At 43.5% G+C, this 16,291-nt stretch overlaps 1 protein-coding gene across 1 annotated transcript in view; it reads right to left on the minus strand.

Moving 5' to 3' along the window:
* The window catches only part of LOC311121478 (serine/threonine-protein phosphatase 6 regulatory ankyrin repeat subunit A-like), a gene marked incomplete at its 5' end in the record, with an annotated part of 55,140 nt that overhangs the window by 11,177 nt on the left and 27,672 nt on the right, over positions 1–16,291 (minus strand). The window contains 2 exons of the mRNA XM_084195964.1: positions 227–369; positions 633–720. Of these exons, the coding sequence (XP_084052090.1) occupies positions 227–369; positions 633–720 (231 nt within the window). The remainder of the gene's footprint in view (positions 1–226; positions 370–632; positions 721–16,291) is intronic.

The raw sequence follows: 16,291 nt of genomic DNA on the forward strand, positions 1-16,291 counted from the left end.
CCCTGGTCCAACCTCTCTCTCTTCATTACCTGGTTCTGAAAACCCCCTGGTCCAACCTCTCTCTCTTCATTACTTGGTTCTGAAAACCCCCTGGTCCAAAACACTGGCTCCAACCTCCATCTCTTCATTACTTGAAAGGAAATCATTCGCCAACCCACTAGAGCTCTGTATTTTCATTGAGTTGTAATTGAACAGTGACTACACATTTGAATGCGTGTTGACTCACATCCACTCCAAGGTCCAGGAGGTACTTGACCACACTGATCATTCCACTGGAGGCTGCAGAGTGGAGAGGGGTGTAGGCCTTCTTGTCTTTACAGGACACCTCTGATCCATGAGAGGCCAGCAGTTTCACCACCTCAATGTGCCCTATGGTAGGTAGAGAGAGCGAGAGCGAGAGAGAGAGAGAGATTAGTTTACAGTGGTACACAGCACCATAAGCAACACCTACATCATGTTAGTACAACTGAAAACATCTAATCAACCTACTTAGTACATGATTCTGACATAATAACACACTAGACGTGGCTCATACAGCTGAGCTGTGAGACTAACACACAGTCCATTCATTCATTCATTCATTGGTATAAAGGACATTAGTCAGAATGTAAATGATGTGGTAAACTCATCACCCATGTAAGCAGCCCAGTGGATTGCTCGGCGATCCTTCTTGTCAAAGGCATTAATGTTGGCTCCTCTGGAGAGAAGCAGCCTCACCATCTAACAGGGAGAGGAGAGAGAAACAAAACACAGGTTGAGGAAAACTAAACAGCAAAATCCGCTAAATCTGGCTTCAAAGCCTTCCCTTTCAAATTATATATTTTGTATTCACAATGAATGAAAGATAACATGTAAAGACATGGTACATTTCTCCCCTTTTAGTCCCCCTTTGACCTCCCCCTCCCCCCAGAATGCCTCCAAACACATTTAAAAAGAAAGGGAAAGTAATTGACTTACATGTCAGAAAACAAAACAAAAGTATACAACAACGTTACTTCAAGCAAAAATGTAATAGCCTAACAATTTCAGGTGATTAAGTGATTTTATAGGCCTATATAGCAGTAATCTCAAGGTGGGGCCAAGAGTACTAATCTGGAGGAAGTGTTTGGAGCTGTTCAAAATAGGATATCATCGGGTCCCAGGAGGAATAAAATGAGTTGGTTGACCCTCGAATGGTAACTTCATTTTTTCTCATTTTAGGAACAGCTTCAGATCTTCGAGCCAAAGAGAGGCTAAGGGAGGATTGATAGATTTCCAATCCAATAAAATCCTTCTGCGGGCTAACAGGGAGGCAAAGGCAATGGCATCTAGCTGTCTATTGGTCAGAGAAGGATTGTTGTTTGGTACTCCAAAAATAGCAATTTCTGCACTAGGCTGCAACTTTATATCAAATGCTTCAGAAAGGGTTTTAAATAGTGGACAAATAATCTGCCAGACGGGGACAGGACCAGAACATGTGGGTCAAGTCCACCAAGGAGCTTTTACACCTGTCACATGTACCATCAATATTTGGGTAGAATTTGGACAATCTGGCCTTACTGAAATGGATACGGTAAAGTACCTTAAACTGTATAAGGCTGAGCCGGGCACAAGAGGAGCTTCCATTTACCCTCAGTAAGGCATTTCACACTCAGATCGGATTTTATTCAAAGCCTCCTCTGAACAAACTCAAGCATACAACTAGGGCTGTGATGGTCATGGAACTTCAGGTGTCGGTGATTGGCGTGTCTTATGTACGTGGTCATCGACAAAACTGACAGCTGACAGGGGGGCGGGACGGACATTAGCAAAGGAAAACATTAGCGCGTTTAGGCCAGTCTTGCTCTCAAGTTTGGGGAAGCTAATTTTCTCCATGAAAAATATCAAGCATTCCATGCATCATCACATTTGCAAACTTATTTAAAAAAATAAAAAAAATTCACCTTTATTTAACCAGGTAAGCCAGTTGAGAACAAGTTCTCATTTACAACTGCGACCTGGCCAAGATAAAGCAAAGCAGTGCGATAAAAACAACACAGAGTTACATTTGGGGTAAAAAAACATAAAGTCAAAAATACAACAGAAAATATATATACAGTGTGTGCAAATGTAGCAAGTTATGGAGGTAAGGCAATAAATAGGCTATAGTGCAAAATAATTACAATAGTATTAACACTGGAATGCTAGATGTGCAAGAGATTATGTGCAAATAGAGATACCGGGGTGCAAAAGAGCAAAATAAATAACAATATAGGGATGAGGTAGTTGGGTGGCCTAATTTCAGATGGGCTGTGTACAGGTGCAGTGATCGGTAAGGTGCTCTGACAACTGATGCTTAAAGTTAGTGAGGGAGATAAGAGTCTCCAGCTTCAGAGATTTTTGCAATTCGTTCCAGTCATTGGCAGCAGAGAACTGGAAGGAATGGCGGCCAAAGGAGGTGTTGGCTTTGGGAATGACCAGTGAGATATACCTGCTGGAGCGCAGACTACGGGTGGGTGCTGCTATGGTGACCAATGAGCTAAGATAAGGCGGGGATTTGCCTAGCAGTGATTTATAGATGGCCTGGAGCCAGTGGGTTTGACGACGAACATGTAGTGAGGACCAGCCAACAAGAGCGTACAGGTCACAGTGGTGGGTAGTGTATGGGGCTTTGGAGACAAAACGGATGGCACTGTGATAGACTACATCCAGTTTGCTGAGTAGAGTGTTGGAGGCTATTTTGTAAATGACATCGCCGAAGTCAAGGATCGGTAGGATAGTCAGTTTTACGAGGGCATGTTTGGCAGCATGAGTGAAGGAGGCTTTGTTTGCGAAATAGGAAGCCGATTCTAGATTTAACTTTGGATTGGAGATTCTTTATGTGAGTCTGGAAGGAGAGTTTACAGTCTAACCAGACACCTAGGTATTTGTAGTTGTCCACATACTCTAGGTCAGACCCGTCGAGAGTGGTGATTCTAGTCGGGAGGGCGGGTGCCAGCAGCGTTCGATTGAAAAGCATACATTTAGTTTTACTAGTGTTTAAGAGCAGTTGGAGGCTACTGAAGGAGTGTTGTATGGCATTGAAGCTCGTTTGGAGGTTTGTTAACACAGTGTCCAATGAAGGGCCAGATGTATACAAAATGGTGTCGTCTGCGTAGAGGTGGATCTGAGAGTCACCAGCAGCAAGAGCGACATCATTGATATACACGGAGAAAAGTGTCGGCCCAAGAATTGAACCCTGTGGCACCCCCATAGAGACTGCCATAGGTCCAGACAACAGGCCCTCCGATTTGACACACTGAACTCTATCTGAGAAGTAGTTGGTGAACCAGGCGAGGCAGTCATTTGAGAAACCAAGGCTATTTAGTCTGCCAATAAGAATGCGGTGGTTGACAGAGTCGAAAGCCTTGGCCAGGTCGATGAAGACGGCTGCACAGTACTGTCTATTATCAATCGCGGTTATAATATCGTTATCCTATGTTGATTTATGACAAGTTCATTGACTAGGGCCCTATAAAATAAGCGTTGCGGACCGAATCACGGAATCCAGACATTAAACCGAAATTCAACAATATTCAAACATTTATTGAACTTAGTAAGAAATCAACTAAATCTATTCAACTTGTTAGAAAACACATTCATTTGCCCAAGTCAATCATAAGACATGAACAAAATGCATCAGTGATTCGTATTTCCATGAACTTTCTGAAACGGCACAGGAATGCCCCTGTCTGTGTGCATGTGTGCGGTGCGCGCGTATGTCTACACTTTGTGTAGCCGTTAGCGATGATGCTAATGATAACCTTCTTCTGGTAGGGAAGGAATGGCTTTCCCCAAAACCTTCGCAAGTAAATGTTAACTACAAAGTAGCCTATGCCTGCCTGGCAGAATTATACCGTGATCATTTGCATCACTCCAGTGGCCATTTGTTCTACAGCAACACCGCTTAACCAAACAAAGGTCTCTTCCTGGTGCACGCTTGCATTTAAGGGTAACTACACCCCAAAATCTAAATGTCTTACATTTTTCCCAGACCTCACAAATGGTCACCTGATAGGGTTTAAACATTGTTGTGGACATAGAACATCCAATTGTGCTGTTTTGCTATTAAAAAGGTGTACTTTTGAGAGCGAAAACCTGCCAAAACAGGGACAAACGGTCAACGGGGAAATCTAAACGGAGAAAAGGGAACTTGGGAATTAACGGAATCAGGCAAAACATTGAAGGGATTTTATAGTGCCCTAATGGACTACAGACATTGACTGTCTCCTAGACTAAAAACTAAGATTGCATGTACTGCCTATATTTTGAGGGAAACGCACTGTCCATTATTTGATTTGATCAGGGCAGGGCAGGGCAGCACACAAACTGCATTTAGTCCAATAACAATCCATGATATTATTAGGGTGATAAATAAAAGGCAGTTGCTCCATGACACAAGAGCACGCTCTACTGGGACAAAAAGCTTACAGCACCTGGTATTCCCAGGCGGTCTCCCATCCAAGTACTAACCAGGCCCAACCCTGCTTAGCTTCCGAGATCGGGCGTATTCAGGCTGGTATGGCCGTAAGCGAGGGAACAACTCTTGGTACACTATATAAAGTAAATTTGTCACTCACTCTGAAAGGGACACAGAAACTTATCCACTTTGTGACACAAACTGAAGAAGCTCAACCCTTGCTTACATTTCCTATATATATATATATATATATATATATATGAGTCTTGTGGGGGGGGGGGGGGGGGGGGGGAAGAGGGCCTATCCTATGTTGATTTATGACAAGTTCATTGACTAGGAATCCTCATCTCATTCCCAGACCCAGTGTAACCCCTCTTCTCTAGGTAGACTTCCATTAACTCCTCCCACTCCAGGACAGAGTACTTATCTGAGCCATCACCCCTAAAAAGAGGTGGAGCACTAACATCTGACTTCACAACCAGATTCAGCTTGGACGCATCAATAAAGGTTGACCCACACTGCTCAGGCAGGGGAAACTGCTGGGGTTGGTGAGGGGGACGGGCAGGAGAAAGACTTGAAACCCCAGGCTGCAGTAAACTCGCTCTGATAGATTCTCCTATCTCTGAACCAATCTGCTTAATAAGGTCACTAAGCTGACTCGGAGGCGTCCCATTATCACCGAGTACTGTGGATGATGGTACATCAAAAGACAGAGGTGGGATACCCTGGTCAGGTGGAACAAACAGCCTACCCCTCCCAGTGCTTGCAAACTCAGGACTAGCAAACGCTCTACTCCCAGGAGCTGACTGTACAATTGGTGTAAATGGAAGGACACCCCTCCCTCTACCCACACTAAAATCCCCAGCATAACACGGGTGCATTTAGTGCATTCAAATACCCCCCCCAAAAAATGCAATAAACAAATTCATCCAAAACATACAAATAAGCACGAATACCTGTATCTAATGAATATGCTACATTCACTTTCACTGTTTACAGTATATTTTCACTTACAGTAAGCCATCAACAAATTCACATGCGCAGGTCGTGCACCTCATCCACATGCACAGCTCCGGCGGTCGGCTTGAGCTGACCAGTCAGCAGGTCACGTAATTAGGACACTGCCACAACTGGAATTCTGATGGTTGGATAATTTTTATTCGACCTGCACACGAAGAGACAACACACAATATGTTAGCTCTTGGTGCAGCCACAGCTCTCGGGCACCTTGCTAGTTGAAGGTCAGGCAAAAGAGAACAGGTGCTGCATGCACACATTCAGTGCCTAACAACACACTATACAATACAAGTAAAATGATATACAACATAATTCTGACAAAATAAATGACATACCTGTACACGAAGAGACAACACACAATAGTTTAGCCCTTGGTGCAGCCACAGCTCTCGGGCACCTGCGTGAGCACATAGAAACTCACTCAAACACTGCCCCAAATACTCCCGAGTTACAATAGGTACCCTAATTAGCGAGCTCGGTGAAAGTTGTTAACATAAATCTTTATATTGTCCACATTGTAACAAAACCTGTAGTTGCGTAACAGCACTTTGTGTAACTTTACCACAGTTTTATATCGACAAATTACGGCGCCAAGGACAACATACCTTGCTAGTTGAAGGTCAGGCAAAAGAGAACAATAAGAGGGTACATAAATACAGATAACCCGCGATGGACCAAACCAAAATATACACAACTTTTACAATTAGGTGTATTAACAATATAGATACATAAAAATGTTTGTACACCAAAAAATAACATTAGCTATGGAGCTGTAATTAAATAAAGAAACCACATTGAATTACTATTATTATTAACTTTTTAACATCCCCTCTTGACCTGGCCTACTTGAACTGTCCTTGTGTGCAATTTGGTGCATAATCTAGGGGAACAACATCACACTACTACACATATAATTCAAGTCATACCTTTATTGTCATTCATGCTCTTATTTTTAACCGAGTAGTTTTGCAAAAGTGTAACCTGCGTCAATTCTAGGAAATATTGGAATAACGTGCTTAAGAGGACACCTGACACGCACAACAGGATAACACAACAACCAGATTTTCAATTGACAATCATTGATTTAAATGGACGTGGTCAATAGATTTGTATAGGCATATATACTAATTTAATTTAACTTGTAAGCCAAGGTTTGATTAGTAGGTCTATGCAACTTGCACCTGGATAACCGCGTCATGAATCGGAACGGGCTCCAACGTCCTCATATACACATTATGACAAAAAAAAGATCTTAATCTTTCACGAAATAAAGATATAGAAGAAAACAGGTTCTAGAAACTCAATTTCTCCATGGCAATAGAATGTAAACATGTATGTTGCGCCAAACATAACCAAATATCGCCTACAACTCAATTCTCAGCGCAGCAAATTGGACGATTCCACAGGCATTGATCATTCGCGACTTTAAGTAATTCCTGTTATCTCTAGAGCATCCCGTATATTTATAGCGCTGCATTTCGTCCCCCTCTGACCATGGATAGGATTGGGAGCATTCCTGAGTTCACTTATGGTCCCACTAAGGTAATTTTAGGAGATATTCCTTTTGGCATACTGTAAATGCCTGTGCATAATGTACCTAATAAAGCATACTTATTTTAATTATTTTCAAAGGAATTCTGTAGAAGCAGCCTTTATTTTCAGACTCTGCAGGCCTGCTGGGAGGAAGCATATTACAATAAACAGGTAAGATTCATCCCACAAAAACAGTAACCACAGAAAGAAAGAGATAGATTTAATCCCAAAACAAGAGTTTTATTTCAAGACAGTTTAGAGAAGATGGTCATAAGAGTTCTTAATATCACTTGCAAATTGTGAGACATGAGCAGTTGTGAAATGTTACGAGAGGCCCTTCTGAAAGCACATTATATGGTCTTTAGTGGCACGGTCTCACACCTTACCTCATCTTGCAGAAGAAGCTCATGGTCCACTATCTGCTGCTCCAGAGTCGAGGCCAGGTCTCGCCCCATGTCACCATGGAGCACATGAGCGACTGGCTGGTGTCTCAGGGCAAAAAATCCCTTAGGGAGAGGTGAGTACCACGTCAGCTCTCACCTTCACTGCCATTCTCTGTCACCAGCAGCACTCCAGGAGGTGTGGGTAAAATAAACAACAGATAAATAGGAAGCCAGGAAAGTTGAAATGCTTTGTGTTTTATTTGAAGGGTGTGGAAGGAAACCCTGGAGGAGGGGAACGAACTCGCTCGGCTGGTAAGAGAATGAGAGTTAGAGACTTAGACTATCAGTCAGTGAGCTCTTTTCTAGCCTTTCAACAACTAGTTAGTACAGCAGAATATATCTGTTGTGAAATTACACTAATGGGACTTCCTGTTTCCTACGGCAGACCTGGGAAGTAAACACCTGCCTAAAAATGATTGACATGGAGCACAAGGCTGTCTGCAAGCTCCGCCGCTCTATGCACCCCACCTCTCCAGCTGGCGCTGACATGTGAGTTCCATGTACTGCCCCGCATACGGCTTGCTCCATTCATCTACACATCTGGAGCTATGCAGAAAAAAACTAGGGCAGTGTTCTCTGTGTGAACATTGCACATTGTTTAGCTTTCTCTGCTGCTTTTTGTTGATTTCAGCGACCCCAAGGTCCACATCATCATGGAGAGAGCTGTGAGGAGCATTCAGGACAAGCTGTCCAATAAGCCCTGTAGCAACCTGCTCAGCCCATCCCAGGTGGTGGTGGAGCTGGTGCCCAGGATCCTCCTGGCCCTGTGGCTTCAGCCAGAGGAAGGCCATTCAGATCACCCCATCCTCCTAAGCGGGATGGCTGTGAGTATGGTGGTGGCCGTAGGGGAGAAGCTCTCCAGCATGTTGAAGGCCTCTTCTCCTCACACCCCTTTCTCCCGGGCTGCTACTTTTGACTCTGTGAGGTCGATCCTTGGGAGAATCAGCCAGTCCTTCTCCCTGGATGACCTCACAACCCCTTTTTTTATGAGCTCTGTCTGTGCCTTTGTGGCGGACGAGGTGAAAAGCTACTTCCAGCCTACTGCAGACACCCTGCCAGTTCCCCCTGTCCTAGTGGTGGCCGTCTCCGCCACACTACCAGCTGACATCCAAGCAGGTGAGTAGCACTCATAGAGAACACTCTGACATATGCCTTTTGTCATGACATCCTGGTGCCTTGTAGTAGTAAAGCCAATCAGGATTTTAATTGTCACCCCAAACACAGATGCAGACCAGGATTCTTCCCACCTGGAGGTTGTGGAAATCCCCCATAACACAGAGGCAGACCCAGCTTCTTCCCACCCATTGGTTGTGGACATCACCCCTAACACAGAGTCAGACCCTGCTTCTTCCAACTTGGAGGTTGTGGACATCACCCATAACACAGAGGCAGACCCGGCTTCTTCTCAGCTGGAGGTTGTGGACATCACCCCTAACAAAGAGGCACACCTGGCTTCTTCCCACCTGGAGCTTGTGGACATCACCCCTAACACAGAGGCTGAGACGGCTTCTACCCACCTGAAGTTTGTGGTCATCACCCCTAACACAGAGTTAGACCCGGCTTCTTCCTATCAGGAGGTTGTGGAAACCACCCCTAACACAGAGACAGACCCGGCTTCTTCCCACCTGGAGCTTGTGGACATCACCCCAAACACAGAGGCAGACCCGGCTTCTTCCCACCGTATGGTTGTTGACATCTCCCATAACTCAGAGGCAGACCCAGCATCTTCCCACCTGGAGGTTGTGGACATCACCTCAAACACAGAGGCAGACCCGGCTTCTTCTCACCTGGAGGTTGTGGACATCACCCCTAACAAAGAGGCACACCTTGCTTCTTCCCAACTGGAGGTTGTGGACATCACTCCTAACAAAGAGGCACACCTGGCTTCTTCTCACCAGGAGCTTGTGGACATCACCCCTAACACAGAGGCAGACCCATCTTCTTCCCACCAGGAGGTTATGGAAATCATCCCTAACACAGAGGCAGACCTGGCTGCTTTCCACTTGGAGCTTGTGGACATCACCCCTAACACAGAGGCTAAGAAGGCTTCTACCCACCTGAAGTTTGTGGTCCTCACCCCTAACACAGAGTTAGACCCGGCTTCTTCCTATCAGGAGGTTGTGGAAACCACCCCTAACACAGAGACAGACCCGGCTTCTTCCCACCTGGAGCTTGTGGACATCACCCCTAACACAGATGCAGACCTGGCTTCTTCCCACCTAGAGGTTGTGGACATCACCCCAAACACAGAGGCAGATCCTGCTTCTTCCCACCTGGAGCTTGTGGACATCACCCCTAACACAGAGGCAGACCCGGCTTCTTTCCACCTAGTTGTTGTGGACATAACCTTTAACACAGAGGCAGACCCGGCTTATTCCCAGCTGGAAGTTGTGGAAATCACCCCTAACATAGAGGCAGACCCGGCTTCTTCCCACCGTAAGGTTGTGGACATCACCCCTAATACAGAGGTAGACCCGGCTTCTTCTCACCTGGAGGTTGTGGAAATCACCCCTAACAAAGAGGCAGAACCCGTCTCTTCCCACTTGGAGATTGTATTCGTCACACCTAACACAGAGGCAGAACCCGTCTCGTCCCACTTGGAAGTTGTGGACATCACCCCTTACACAGAGGCAGACCCGGCTTCTACCCACCTGAAGGTTGTGGACATCACCCCTAACACAGAGGCAGATCCGGCTTGTTCTCAGCTGGAGGTTTTGGACCTCACCCCTAACACAGATAAATACCCTGCTTCTGCACTCTTGGAGGTTGCGGACGTCACACCTGAAGAAAAGCCTCTCATGGTGGCCGTCTACGCCACTCTGCCATCTGACATCCAAGCAGGTGAGTAAGACTTATAGAAAGCACTCTGACAGGTGCCGTTCATCATGATAACATGTAAAGTGTTGGTCCCATGTTTCATGAGCTGAAATAAAAGATCCCATTCAACTGGCCAGTGTTTAGAACCTACGGTTTGCATTTATTTACATTCTGCCCCACTTTTGTCCCTTTCCAGAGGATGTTGCTGTGGTCACCCTGGACGTCACCCCACACGTCACCAAGGAGGTGACCCTGGATGTTCCATGCAGGGCGAGGAAAGGGGCAGTCCGGCGTTTTTTTTGCAGGCTTTGGAGGGCAGTGTGCTGCTGCGCTTGCCACAAGGAAGAGGAGGAACAATATTAATTATTCATTAGACCAGAAACAGGATTGAACCATAGACCATTAAATTCTTTGCATTATAGTTGCCTTCAATTCTGATTTTCTTCTGTTTAATTCTTAATTAATTTCAGAACATTTCTCTAAACTTTGTGGAGTAGGTTGTATAAATAAGTGGGAAACATCCCAATCCCAATTTTAATGCTTTTAATAATTAACTTATTACATTTTTTTTAGATGTATTATTTGACAAAAAAAGTGGAGGGCGCGACCAAAAAACTTTAATCATCATAGAAAACTCTTGCTCACTATGAAAAATGCATTGTTTTATTTAAGCAAAGTTAAAAGATGAACGTTTCCGCCTAGTCTATGACGATATGCAAGTTGTGTTTGCCCAGTTAAAGGGGGACCCAGACTCACCCTGGTTCTTGAGGGTTGCAGACACTGAATAATTATCATTTGAAATAAATGGCACTTTTCAAGTCTTGACTAAAAATCTTTAATGAATATGAATTTAAATACAATTGACTTGAGGATCAGAGCAGGCAGACTGACTGGCTTGCCCTGAAGGCCCTCTACCTCTACCTCTGTGTGGTTAATCTCAGCCAAGAGGTTGTATGGGTTGTCTGTCTCTCTCTGGGTGTGAATCACTATCACTATGACCTCTCGCTCCGCCTGCCCGTTGGCCTGATCACAGGAGCAGGGGTGATGGCATCCGGGGTAACCTCCTCCTCTCCTGTATCTAACCCATCTTTCTGGCTATGAGTTCGACTGAGGTCACTCGTTCTCTCTCCCAGGGTGTTGGATAGTTTCTCCTCCTCTGTGTCTTGTGTATTTTCTACATTGTAGAATAATAGTGAAGTCTTCAAAACTATTAAATAACACATATGGCATCATGTAGTAACCAAAAACGTGTTACACATATCAAAATATATTTCAGATTTGAGATTCTTCAAAGTAGCCACCCTTTGCCTTGAAATGTTTTGAGACCAGGTTGCGCTTTCACCTCCCTCGGTAAGAGGGGAATAAGGCAACCTCAGAGTTACATCCAAGGATACTTTATTGACACAAACGGATGAAATGGACATGGAAAGGTAGTGGAATGATAGTGGTCCTGTAATGGACAGATAACAGGGGTAATGAATATGCACAATAACTGATAGCACAAGTAGAGCAACAACGCTATTAACAAAGGAAGGGCTGTATTAATGGCATAATGCTACCTGCGGAGTATTACACAACACAGTAAAACACAGAGAGGCAACTTACAATAGGCAATGGTAGTAACTATAAAGAACAACAAGCAAGAATGATATACATGTTACAAACTCACTTTGTGCACGTACACTATCCCACGGTATCTCTGTGCATTCAAATTGTCATCGATAAAATGCAATTGTGTTCATTGTCCGTAGCTTATGCCTGCCCATACCATAACCCCAATGCCACCATGGGGCATTCACAACGTTGACATCAGCCAACAGCTCGCCCATATGCTGCTTTACAAGTGGTCTGAAGTCGTGAGGCCAGTTAGAAGTACTGCCAAATTCTCTAAAGCCGCCTTGGCTTATGGTTGAGAAATTAACATAAACGTATCTGGCAACAGCTCTGGTGGACATTCCTGCAGTCTGTAAGCCAATTGCACGCTGCCTCAAAACTTGAAATTTCTGTGCATTGTGTTGTGTGACAAAACTACACATTTTAGAGTGGCATTTTATTGTCCTCAGCACAAGGTGCACCTGTGTAATTATCATGCTGTTTAATCAGCTTCTTGATATGCCATATTTGTCAGGTGGATGGATTATCTTGGCAAAGGAGAAATGCTTGCTTACAGGGATGTAAACAAATGTGTGTACACAATTTGAGAGAAATAAGCTTTTTGTGCAAATGGAACATTTCTGGGATTTTGGGACCAACACTTTACATGTTGCGTTTATATTTTTGTTCAGTGTAGTTATTAGGTTGGGAGATTGGGATCCTATCTGGGCTAGCTAAAGCCAACTTCATGGTTAGTAGTATGACAGAGAAAATATAACAAGACAAATTTAAACATCACAAATCTGAGGGGGCAAGTGACCCTGTGCCCCCTTTGGGCATGACGTCTCTGCTATCAACCACATCATTCTGTCTCCGTGAATATTCAAAACAGACACATTCATTCAGGTCTGGTACTGGTCCTACCATATAGATCAGGGATGGACAATTCCAGTCCTTGGGGGTCGGAGGGGTGTCACACTTTTTCCCCATCCCTAGCAAACACAGATGATTAAACTTATTGCATTCTAAACTGAAACCCATGAGCACTTGATTATTAGAGTCAAACGTGTTAGCTGGGGCTGGGGAAAAAGTGTAACACCAATCAGGTCCCGAGGACTGGAGTTGCCCATCCCTGATATAGATGCTCTGTTTGCACGCATCGAGGGATGTGGTGACAGTGGAGACAAGGGAACACACATAAACAGCTTTGTCCTTTTAGAAAGTCATCATAATCCTTACATAAATATGATATGTATGCAAGAAATGCAGAGCCACTTCCAAAAACATATTGACAGAGTCTAGTATCTAGTAATCTAATCAATTTGTTTTCAACCCCTTTGTTATGGCAAGTGTAAATAAGCTCAGGAGTAAAAATGTGTTTAACAAGTCACATAATCAGTTAGATGTACTCACTATGTGTGCAATAATAGTGATTTTTGAACGAATACATAATCTCTGTACCCCACACATGCAATTATCTATTAGGTCCCTCAGTCGAGCAGTGAATTTCAAACATAGATTCAACCATGAAGACCAGGGAGGTTTCCAATGCCTCGCAAAGAAGGGCACCTTTTGGTAGATGGGTACAAATAAAGCAGACATTGAATATTCCTTTGAGCATGGTGAAGTTATTAATTATGCTTTGGATGGTGTATCAATACACCCAGTCACCACAAAAATACAGGTGTCCATCCTAACTCAGCTGCCAGAGAGGAAGGAAAACGCTCAGGGATTTCACCATGAGGCCAATTGTGACTTTAAAACAGTTAGAAAGTTTAATGCTTTGATAGGAGAAAACTGAGGATGAATCATCAACATTGTAGTTACTCCACAATACTAACCTAATTGACAGAGTATGCACTCACTAACTGTAAGTCGCTCTGGATAAGAGCGTCTGCTAAATGACTAAAATGTAAATGTAAAAGAAGGAAACCTGTACATGCATTGTGTTTGCAATAAGGCACTAAAGTAAAACTGCAAATAATGTGGCAAAGAAATGAACTTAATGCCCTGAATACAAAGCCTAATGTTTGGGGCAAATCCAACACAACACATCACTGAGTACCACTCTTCATATTTCCAAGCATGGTGGTGGCTGCATCATGTTATGGGTATGCATGTCATTGGCAAGGACTAGATACTTTTTTAGGATAAAAATAAACGGCATAGAGCTAAGTACAGGCAGATTCCTAGAGGAAAACCTGGTTCAGTCTGCTTTCCAACAGACACTGGGAGACAAATTCCCTCTTCAGCAGGACAATAACCTAAAACACAAGGCCAAATATTCACTGGAGTTGCTTACCAAGACGACATTGAATGTTTCTGAGTGGCTTAGTTACAGTTTTGACTTAATTCGGCTTGAAAACCTATGGCAAAAAAAAAATGTCTGTCTATATATTGTATAATGCATATATTTTACAATCCAGTTGTGCAAAGCTCTTGGAGATTTATCAAGTAAGACACAGCTTTAATCGACTCAGGGGTGGGAATACTTATGTAAATGAGATATTTCTGTATGTAATTTCCAATACATTTGCAAAAATTTCAAAAGCGTGTTTTCAATTTGTCATTATGGGGTATTGTGTGTAGCTGCGTGAGAGAAAATGTTATAATTGAATCCATTTTGAATTCAGGCTGTAAGAAAGCAACATGTGGAATAAGTTAAGGGGTATGAATACTTTCTGAATGCACTGTATATCTGCAAGAAAGTGATAAATAAGTGACTGTTTGAAAGGGGGTCATATAATGTCACGCTCGTCTACGAGAGAGGACCAATGCGCAGCGTTGAAGGTGAACATAATATATATTTATTAACTGATCAACACGATCAAAACAATAACCAACGATGCGTGACGTCTAAGGTTACAACACGAACAAACCTTAACGGAACAAGAAACCACAACACAAAGTGAAAAGACCGATAGTTAAATATGGCTCCCAGTCAGAGACAACCAGCTGACACTCGTTGCCTCTGATTGGGAGTCACTCAGGCCAACATAGATATACAAACATAGACTTACACACCCTGGCTCAACATAACATAGTCCCCAGAGCCAGGGCGTGACATATAAACATTGCCTTATTTATATTTTTACATATAACATAAAGTTAATTTTGTCTGAAATAGTCATGCTAAAATGGGCGTCGTTTCTCAGACCAAATTTCCATTCTGGCTCAAACAAAGCAATCGGATCATGCTCCAGTCAAAAACAGCTATAGGGAATGCCTATACATTGTCCAATCTCCTTCCACACATTGATTTCATCTTATTCAGAAAAAAACAAACTTGAAATTAAGTGTTGTTTCAGTGTCTTGTTGCAGGTTGTGCAATGTTCAAAAGTGTGTGAGAGAAAAAGCATTAACTTGTGTGTGTGGTGTCAAGTGTGGATGGTCCTATGTATGCAAATAGCTCGAGATTGGATATTTCAGCACCATGGACAGCAGCGACATTGGGATAGCGAGATCTGTAATTCAGCAACACATGACACTGGATAGTGGCTGTCTCAGGTGAAGTTGGCATTGGGAAAATCCCATCTAATGGGAAACGAGGCATAGGAGGCAAAAAGACTGAAGGAGAAGACTCCCACAGGAACTCTTGGCTTAACTGTTCTGTCACATTCATTTCAAATGTTACATTTTTCGATTTGTAAATAAAAGGGAACACATCTGCAAATAATGTAAACTGACTTTTCTAACTACACTGTACAGCTTTAGTGTGTCTGTGTGTCATAGGTACAACTGCAAGCAATTCGCTTCTCAAATCCTTCTCAAATGTCTGTTTAATGTGAGAAATAAAATAAATGAAAACAATAAAATGAAAAACAACTGTTAGACTAATGATTAACTAACTAAGGCTCCTCTGTCCTCCACTCGTTACCTGTATTAATGGAACCTGTTTGAACTTGTTATCAGTATAAAAGACACCTGTCCACAACCTCAAACAGTCACACTCCAAACTCCACTATGGCCAAGACCAAAGAGCTGTCAAAGGACACCAGAAACAAAATTGTAGACCTGCACCAGGCTGGGAAGACTGAATCTGCAATAGGTAAGCAGCTTGGTTTGAAGAAATCAACTGTGGGAGCAATTATTAGGAAATGGAAGACATACAAGACCACTGATAATCTCCCTCGATATGGGGCTCCACGCAAGATCTCACCCCGTGGGGTCAAAATGATCACAAGAACGGTGAGCAAAAATCCCAGAACCACACGGGGGGACCTAGTGAATGACCTGCAGAGAGCTGGGACCAAAGTAACAAAGCCTACCATCAGTAACACACTACGCCGCCAGGGACTCAAATCCTGCAGTGCGAGATGTGTCCCCCTGCTTAAGCCAGTACATATCCAGGCCCGTCTGAAGTTTGCTAGAGTGCATTTGGATGATCCAGAAGAGGATTGGGAGAATGTCATATGGTCAGATGAAACCAAAATATAACTTTTTGGTAAAAACTCAACTCGTCGTGTTTGGA

This window comes from Coregonus lavaretus (genome assembly GCF_964263955.1).
Source record: "Coregonus lavaretus genome assembly, contig: HAP1_SCAFFOLD_341, whole genome shotgun sequence".
Taxonomy (NCBI): domain Eukaryota; kingdom Metazoa; phylum Chordata; class Actinopteri; order Salmoniformes; family Salmonidae; genus Coregonus; species Coregonus lavaretus.